Here is a 9493-nt window from a genome sequence, read left to right as displayed (position 1 = left end):
AAGACCATGGGCTGCTGACCCTGCATCTGAGGGTCTGGGTTCCTTACTGGGCCAGAGTACGCCGGGTACTGATGGAAGAGGCCCACAAGTCCAGATTTTCCATCCATCCCGGGGCAATGAAGATGTATAGAGATCTTCACCCTGATTATCAGTGGCCCTGCATAAAGCGGGACATATCTTGGTACGTGGAGCGGTGCTTGACCTACAGGAAGGTTAAGGCTGAGCACCAGTTGCATCATGGAAAGACGCATCCGTTAGATATCCCTTTGTGGAAATAGGAGGATATTACTATGGATTTCATCACAAAGCTTCCCATGACCGCATGGGGAATGGATTCTATTTGGGTCATCGTGGATCGGTTGACGAAGAGTGCCTATTTTATTCCGATCTAGGAGAGCATTTCGGCCGAGAAGTTGGCCGACGTCTACATCAGAAAGGTAGTAGCTTGACATGGAGTGCCAGGTTCTGTGATTTTCTGACCGAGATGTGCGATTCACTTCCAGATTCTGGAAGAAATTTCATGATGAGTTGGGTACTCGTCTGCACTTTAGCATGACTTTTCACCCGCAGACGGATGGTAGAGTGAGCAGACCATCCAGACTTTGGAGGATATGCTGCGGGCATGTGTCTTAGACTTTGGTGGTAGCTAGGATACCTACCTTCCATTGGCAGAGTTTTGCTATAATAATAGCTACTACGCCAGTATCGACCGACCTCCCATCGAGATGCTCTACGGGAGGAAGTGCAGAACCCCGATATGCTGGGGTAAGGTTGGAGAGGGTCATAGGGAGTACCAAAGTGGTACTAAAGATGATGGAGAGGATCCAGCAGGTCCGGAGTAGACTCCAGATGGCCCAGAGTCGACAAAAGAGTTACGTCGACAGACACCGATCGAACCTGGAATTACAGGTCAGGGATATGGTCCTTTTGAAGGTGTCACCTTGGAAAGGTGTCATCGCTTCAAAGTTTGGGGCAAGTTGGGCCCCAGGTATATCGGTCGTTTCAGGGTTATAGCTCGGGTAGGCAAGGTGGTGTATAGGATGGATCTGCCAACCGTGCTTAGTCAGATCCACAACCCCTTTCATGTCTCCCAAATTTGGAAGTGCTTGGTAGATTACTCCGCGGGTGGTGCCCCTCGAGGATAGTCAGGTGGAGGACAACCTGAACTACATTGAGCGACCAGTAGCATCCTCGACAGGAAGATGAAGGATCTGAGTAACAAGAGGGTAGAGTTAGTAAAGGTGAAATGGCGGTACCACAAGGGATTGGAATGGACTTGGGAGCCGGAGGATGAGATGAGGGAGCACTACCCAGAGCTATTCCCATATGCAACAGACTTCGAGGGCGAAGTCTAACATATGTGAGGGAGATTTGTAATGCTAGGTTCCTAGTATGTATTTTAAATGAGATTTATTCATTTTGTTCAGGAACTCGATGAGTTAGATGCCCCAAACTCATCGAGTAGGAATAGAAATTTGGGATGTAGGATTTGAATCCTACTCGAAAAGTTGAGAGTCTCGACTCGACGAGTAGGGCTTCTAGAATGAAACCCTAATTTCAGGGTTTTGTGTAACTCCCAAATTTTCAAATAATTTTTCACAATTTAAAAACACACTTTCATTCATAAATATTATAAAAATGTCATTGTATCACATCTCAATTCATAGAAACACAACCCAAGATCATAATGTGTAAAAACTCCTCTTGTGTGTACTGATCATCCGCGATCCTCACTGGTACCTGAAACACATAACACAACACTGTAAGCATAAATGCTTAGTAAGTTCCTCAAAATACTACATGCAACACACATTAGCCACTCGAGGCTATAAATCTGTATGACCCTCTGGTCAGTGTGTCTCAGTGGGACCCTCCAGTCCCATATCTCTGTGGACCTTCTGGTCCTAACTCTGTGAACCTTTCGGTCCTAACTTTGTAAACTCTGAATCATACATAGCACAAATCACATAGAAATCACACCATACAAAACATACAATATACTTTGTCACATAACTCTAATTACTACTCTCTGGTAAAGTATAGTGAGAAGACTCACCTCGGGTAACTCGGTGATCTCGAACTCGGTAAAAATATGGTCTAGCGTCCGCCTAATCACATGGAATAAACACTCTTAATCAATACAACTCTCAAGGCTAGACTACTCCCTCTCTTAGCACTCTAAGAAGGGTAAAAGACCATTTTACCCCTCTCATGGCTCACGGACCCTAAAGTTGACCACACCCTAAAAGTCAACAAAAGTCAACCCTTCGGGTTACGCTGCGTGTACCAAACCTATACGATGGGCGTACCCGGTGACCTCACAGAAACGGGGAACGCGACCCCTTACACCCCGCGTACTGGGATTACGCCCCGCGTAACTCCTAGTTTCAGACTCCTTAGCTCTTGGGGTCTTAAACAGTTAAGACACACGTCAAACTTCTAGATCTGACCATTTCTAAGCCTCTTAATCCATAAAGTTGGTGACTTTAAGCCTTTGCATGGCTGGATAAGTCACTAACACCCATAACATTCCATTTCCAACCCTAGAAAAGCTCATAACTTAAGCATGACCCCATAACAACGACCAAGTTGGGATTTTTATGGATCTATAACACAAATATCACCGAAATGGGACAGATCTAGGGCCATGGAGTCCATTTCACTCATAAAGTCTCCACCTTTGGGACTTTTAATCCTAGAAATGGTCCATGCAACACCATACCAAATAAAGAGGAAAGTTTTGAGCTTTATACCTCTAGATGAAGCTCCTTCCTCTGAAGATCTCAGATCCAAACTTGCACTTCAAGCCTTAGCCTCCACAAGCTCCTCTCCTTCTTTTTCACTAACACACCAAGGCAGTCTTAGCTCAAAACACTCACACACAAGCTTAAGGACGAAGGAAAGGCTCTCTTAGGGTTTCACTCTATGATATGGTGGCTGAGGATAAAGCCTTAGCATTCCTTATATAGTGCACAAGCCAAATATTAGGGTTTGCATCTGGGCCCGCTACGCCCAATGTAACCCTGGGTACGCCCAGCGTACCTAGGCGAGTCCGCGTCCAAATTAAGCGCATGAGTACGCGCAATGTACTCTCTAGTACGCTCAGCGTACTCATTTGCTACAAATTCCACTCAAGGACTAATCTTGACAATTTGAAAAAAAGAAGGGTTAAATAGCTTTACCTGAATTTAGGGATGTTACATTTTGCATCCTATTTAAGAACCTTAAACTCCCAAGGGTTATCCTGATTTCAACCTCCATCACCCCAAAACCTAACCACGAAACCCTAATCCATCTTTGAGTGTTTTTGAGCCATTCTTGTGTGCTCTTGGTGCTTTAATGTGGTTCTGAATAAGAAGAGACTTGAGGAAGGAGCAAGGAAGTGAAGGAGAAGAGTAGATCTAGAAGTAGAGCTTCATTTTTGGTTCACCTGAGGTATAAATCTCTTACCTAGCTTATTGAGTGTTTAGATCTAGTTTTAGGGATTTTTCTCCATGTTTTGGCTCAATAGTGCCGGTCTTTGGGATTTGGATTTCCCCTGTAGAAAGAACCTTTAGATCTAGAGCCTTTGAGAGACTCCATGGCATAAAGGTGACAACTTTATGGCCATGGGAGTCCCATCCAACTTGTGAACCACCTTTTAGGGTCTTTTGAGCTAAATAACCCATGCATGGACATAAGGTTAGCAACTTTATGTGATATATCGACCCTAGGGGACCAGATCTATGGCTTGGAAGCATTGAGCTTAACAGAAAAGTGACTTAATGGATATGGACTAAGGGGAACTCGACGAGTTGTTCATGCAACTCGACGAGTTGGATTGTGGCCCCAACCTTTTCTAGTTACTGAACTCAGTGAGTCTAGAAGACGAGTCAATAAGTTGGCCAAGTTTTTGGGGTTTTGAAGATTGGAGGACTCGACGAGTCCAAGGAAAGACTCGACGAGTTGAAGCGAAAAGTCCCGATTCTGTCATAAGGAAGAACTCGACGAGTTAGAGGGTAACTCGACGAGTTGGATCGCGAGTTCGGGGTTCTCTGATTATGGAACTCAGCGAGTTGATGGACCAACTCGACGAGTTGAGTCAACCAGATGTTGACTTTGACCAACGTTGACCCTTAAAAGGGTATGAGCATGAAAGGGTAATTAAACAGAAATGCTTGTGTAGGAGTTTGAGTGAGGTAGATTTCAGAGCCGAGGATAGTTCAGCTACTTCACATCATTTGAGGCGAGTTACCTTCCAGTAGAAGTGGGTCGAAGGCACCAATGCCGGCCCACTAGTAGCTGATTATAGTTGAGATGATTGTCTTTGTGATAATTATCTGGTATGCCAATATCTGTTATGCTTTATGTGCTAGTATGCTATGATATTATGTGATAGTGGTAGGAGGGGTAGGATCGTCCCTGATTACCGATTGAAAGAGACCGGATGAGTAGGACGACACCCAGATATGCTAGACAGGTTACCGACTGAAAGAGATTGAAGGGGTAGGCCGACACCCAGATATACTAGGCAGGTTACTAGTTGAAAGAGATCGAAGGGTTAAGCCAGCACCCATATATGCTAGGTAGTAGGAGAATTGTATGTATATGCTAAGATGTTACGTGGTAGTGGTAGGGGTGAAATAGTCCCCATATACCGATTAAAAGAGACCGAAGGGGTAGGCCAACACCCAAATATGTTAGGCAACTACCGATTGAAAGAGACCGAAGGGGGGTAGGCCAACACCCAGGTATGCTAGGCAGGTTACCAGTTAAAAGAGTTTGAAGGGGTAAGCCAACACCCAGATATGCTAGGCAGTATGTTATTGTATGATATGTGGTATGATGGGGGAACTCACTAAGCTTTGTGCTTGCGGTTTTTACTTTTGGTTTAAGGTACTTACTCTTCAAAGGGAAAGGAGCCGGCTTGACTGCAGCGCATCACACATGATTTTTCAACACTATGGATTCTTGGGATTTTGTGCTCTGACATTACTGTGTTATGACATATTTTGATTATGGATACACTGGTTTGATATGAGTAGCACTATGATGTTTTCAGACAAATGTTTCATAATTATTAAATAAAAATGAAATTTTTGGTCCTTGATTTTGAAATGTTACATTTAGGTTCATTTGAGGTCATATTAATTTTGTGAGACCGTGAGACACAATCTAAAAATAATTTTAAAATGCAAAATAAAATGAAAAATTCGAAATTTTTTTTTTAATTATTATTTTAAAATTTAAAAAATAAATAAAAAATTACCTTTTTTTTAAGTACGTAAAATATTCTAGAATATTTCACAGATATTTCAATAAAACGGTAATTTTTTATTATATTTTATTTTTGTTGATAAAAAAATAACGAAAATAATATTTAAAAAAAAAATTCGAAATTTTTTTAATTATTTTGCATTTTAAAAATGTTTTTTAATTTACAAAATATATGTCTAGGATTACTTTCTTAAAATAACTAAAATGATCGGTACAGAATCAATCTTACAGGCACAAAATGATAGTTAGAACACAATAACAGAATAACCTAACCCTATATATATATATATATATATATATATATATATATATATATATATATATATATATATATATATATATATATATATATATATATATATCCGTTAAATAATACTATTATAAAATATTTACAGTTGTAATTGAATAACATATATTAAAGCTGAATATTATTTTAAACGATTTATGCCGAAATTCACATGGTGCAAGTTGAAAGAAAGAAAATAGAAATATAGTCTCCATTATCTTGAAGCCATAATACATGACAGCCTAACAACACCTTCACAGTTCACATATTCTTCTTGTTCTGTTCCTATCATAAAAGCCAACCCATTACAACACATTCTCACTACCCCTAACCTCATAAATCTCCTCCTCTACCCGCATCGCCACAGCCACCGCCACCACCACAGTCATGGCTGCTCCTCTCATCCTCTTGTCACTTACCCACCTCTTGTTCCTCCTCCCGGCAACTCTTTCTCAAACACCATCTGCTCCTGCTCCAGGTCCCGCCGGACCAATTAACCTCACGGCAATCCTCGTCCAAGGAGGCCAATACTCCGCCTTCCTCCGCCTCCTCAACCAAACCCAGGTCCTCACCCAACTCCCTAACCAGCTCAACAACTCCAACCAGGGCATGACCCTTCTCGCACCCACCGATAACGCCTTCCAAAACCTCCCTTCCGGCACCTTGAACGGCCTCAGTGAAGACAAGAAAGTGAAGCTTGTACTGTACCATGTCCTCCCAAAGTATTACAGCATAGAAGATCTTGTCAGCGTCAGTAACCCTGTTCCGACTCAGGCTGGTGGAAGCAAGGGAAGTTTGGGTTTGAACTTTAGTGGTAGGGCTAATTCAAACCAAGTCAATGTGTCCTCCGGAGTTGTTGATACTCAGATTACTAATGCATTGAGACAGCAGTTTCCGTTTGCTGTTTACTCTGTTGACCAAGTTTTGATACCATCGGAGTTCAGTGAAGCTCCGGCGCCTGAGAGTGAGAGTGGTCCTTCTTCTTCACCACCGGTGGCCGGGAAGCCTGCTAAAGCTCCGAGTGGTGCGGAAGATGGAGATGGAACTTCTCCGGCGAAGAATGGAGGAGGAAGGACTGTGGATGTCGGGGTTGGTTTGGTTGGAGGTGTTGTGCTGTTTTGCATGGCGTTTTTATAAAGCTGAGGCATTTGTTATATATCGACATTCATGTTATTTCCTTGATCATTTTGCATATGTTGCTTCATTTATTTGATATTTTGTTGTAATCATTGATAAATAATATGTTGTTTTGAATGATCAAAACCATTAACAACTTTTATTGATCGTTTTAGACTTTGCTCAAATGTTTGACTAAAAAAACTCATCCAAATTCCGATCTTATTTTCCGATTAACTACAGTTTAAATTTATCAAATGGCCTCTAATTGGTCCACTGGTATAGACGTTGTCTTCTATCTTGAGGTGGAACATTCAAGTCTCAATGTCGTATATAGATGAAAGTGCATTTCAAAAAACAAAACAAAACAAACTATAATTTAGTTTCTTTACATCAAAGCAAAAGATATTTACCAGTTGTTATGATATCATAACAATTTAAAATACTTAAGCAATGGTTCATCAAATTGACTTTCATTATTTTATATTAAGCTTATTTGTATATATTTTGAGCTTATTGTGGTCATACCAATTAAAAACAACAATTGTTTTCTTACAAAAACACGTGGGCAACAAGTAATTTGGGCGATTACTTCACATTTTTTATTGTTTTTTGCACATGATTTCACCTTGTTTGAATACATATTCATAAGCTACTGATCATGGATATAACTATTCATTAAAATACATTAACTTGTTGTCTAATTCGTGATATTAATCATTTTGTCGACATGAAAAAAGTTATTAAAAAACCAAAATAGTAAAAAAGAAATAATCCACTTGAAGAAACCTTGTCGTCTATTGGAAAGAAGAAAATCGCATCCGATACAATTATTATATAACAGTTTCTTAACTGCTCTACAGTTTCAAATTTTATTTAAATAGCTTTTGATCCGATTGTATGCATTTAATGTCAACGGTTCGTAGCATATTACAAAGAGAATCATCGATGCTTAAGCCTCTAAAGAAATATATAAAATGATGACCACATATATAGGAACAGGGTATTCGTGATTTGTGAAATGCAACCAAACAACCTCCCACTATTCCAAGTTTTTTTTTTTTTTTTTTTTCCTCACATTTATCGCGAACCATTTCATAATTGTGCATCTAATTGTGCCTCTTTAGTTTTTGAGCTTCTAGTGTGTTTATTTTAGGTTTGGAGCTTAATGTCAATCAATGATGAAGTAATAGACTCTTATGAAATCTTAATTAAATTTAAATGAGTTTCGTAGGTGAAATTACCAATGTTAAGATTATGCTTCACTGAAGTTTCTAGTTGAGTTTTTGGTACTTCTACTTATTTAATCTCTAATTTAAGTGTGTCAATCTTCATGTTTATCGTGTCATTGTCAAAGGGTTATTATTAGAGTTATTAATGATCATTATGAGTTTAAAAGGCTACTGTAACAATTTATATAACACTGGGACCATCAATAAAGTACATTACTTATATTGGAAAAAGTCCATGTTTTAGATGAAATATAGGTTTCCCACAAACCAAGGGTTTTTCATATGTAAAACACATGGGTTGTGTGGTACCCTATCTTCCTCAAATCTTTGTCTTTCGGTGTTGGAATTGCTTTCTGCCACGTTCATTGTTACTCTCGTGATAAGTAATGAATGTTTTAGGGTTAAGATGACATAGGAAAGTTTAGTAACTATAATTTACTTAATAAGGGGAACAAACGAAATATACTTATCTATAATTATACATGTATGGGTGAATATTAAGTTCCTTATATTTGTGGGAGTTGTTGTAAGACCTTGTGAACAATTGTCCCCTACATAACGAGGTACTTTATCTTTGTATTCCTTATTTAAAATATTATATGTATACTTTCTAGATTATTATATGTATCATGTGTAGCATTCTTTGCATTTAAATGCTTTCATGATTTGGTTCCTAGTTGAATGTCCTTTTTATGATAAAAGGATATGTTAAGAATGAGTTTTTAAATAAGGATTTATTTTAAGAACTTTTGAGATGTTTTTATATGTATTTGGAATTTGAAATCACGATCATGTGTATTCATTATTTTGGGTGGGTTGAGACATATGAGACTTGGATATCCTATACGAAAATATTAATCACTTTTACTTTTGGTACTCATACTTGTGAGTCATATTATTTAAATCAAAAAAATATTTGTGTAATATTATGTTATATTATTTAAATGAAAAAAATGTTTGTGTAATATTAAAAGAAATGTTTGTTTATTAAAATAAAGTAATTAAATTAAATTAGAAAAAGAAAATAAAAAATAGAGTGCTAGGAGTGTTACCACTCCCTATCAAATGTTAAGATATGGTGCTAAATAGAGAAAAGTGAAGTGGCATTCAAAAAGCTGACGTTACAAAGTGTTAAGAGTGTAAACACTCTTTTTAGCCTAGGTGAGGGAATTTGACTTGGTGAGTTGTAGTTGACTTGGGGGTTGGGTGGTTTGCTGTATTTCATATATTGAGTTTATTTATATTGTTTGAATTGTTGATGTTTTGTTGAATGTTATTATTATGATTAACATTGTACTTTGATCAACAAAATGTTTTTCTAATTTGATTTTGATTATTTCTTGAGTTTTGATGAGGTTTGAGTTTATGCATTTGTATATAATTTTTGTATATTTATATATTATTTGTATAATGTCTGATAATGTTTGATCTCACGATTTACTCACTAGACTTCCTATCCCAACCTACTATGTAGATATACTTTCCAAGTTAGTAGTAGACAATGATTAACATGACGATAGAGAAGTCTAAGGACATTTTAGAAGACATATTATTATATAAGATATTGTTTAATTTGTACCACTATCCTTTGATCAAATGTTTC

General features: G+C 38.3%; 1 protein-coding gene across 1 annotated transcript; it reads left to right on the top strand.

Moving 5' to 3' along the window:
* Positions 1–5775: 5775 nt before the first annotated feature.
* LOC145069346 (fasciclin-like arabinogalactan protein 9) lies at positions 5776–6821 on the top strand. Its single transcript, XM_079016273.1, has one exon. The coding sequence runs from the start codon at positions 5930–5932 to the stop codon at positions 6677–6679; it is 750 nt and encodes a 249-aa protein (XP_078872399.1). The 5' UTR covers positions 5776–5929; the 3' UTR covers positions 6680–6821.
* The last annotated feature ends 2672 nt before the right edge of the window (positions 6822–9493 follow it).

The sequence above is a fragment of the Lactuca serriola genome, chromosome 8 (genome assembly GCF_051521515.1).
Source record: "Lactuca serriola cultivar US96UC23 chromosome 8, Lser_US96UC23_V15, whole genome shotgun sequence".
Lineage (NCBI taxonomy): Eukaryota > Viridiplantae > Streptophyta > Magnoliopsida > Asterales > Asteraceae > Lactuca > Lactuca serriola.
This window is presented reverse-complemented; position numbering and strand designations above follow the sequence as displayed.

Coding starts and splice junctions, on each gene's coding strand:
- LOC145069346 (XM_079016273.1), top strand. CDS start 5,930: ATGGCTGCTCCTCTCATCCTCTTGTCACTTACCCACCTCTTGTTCCTC.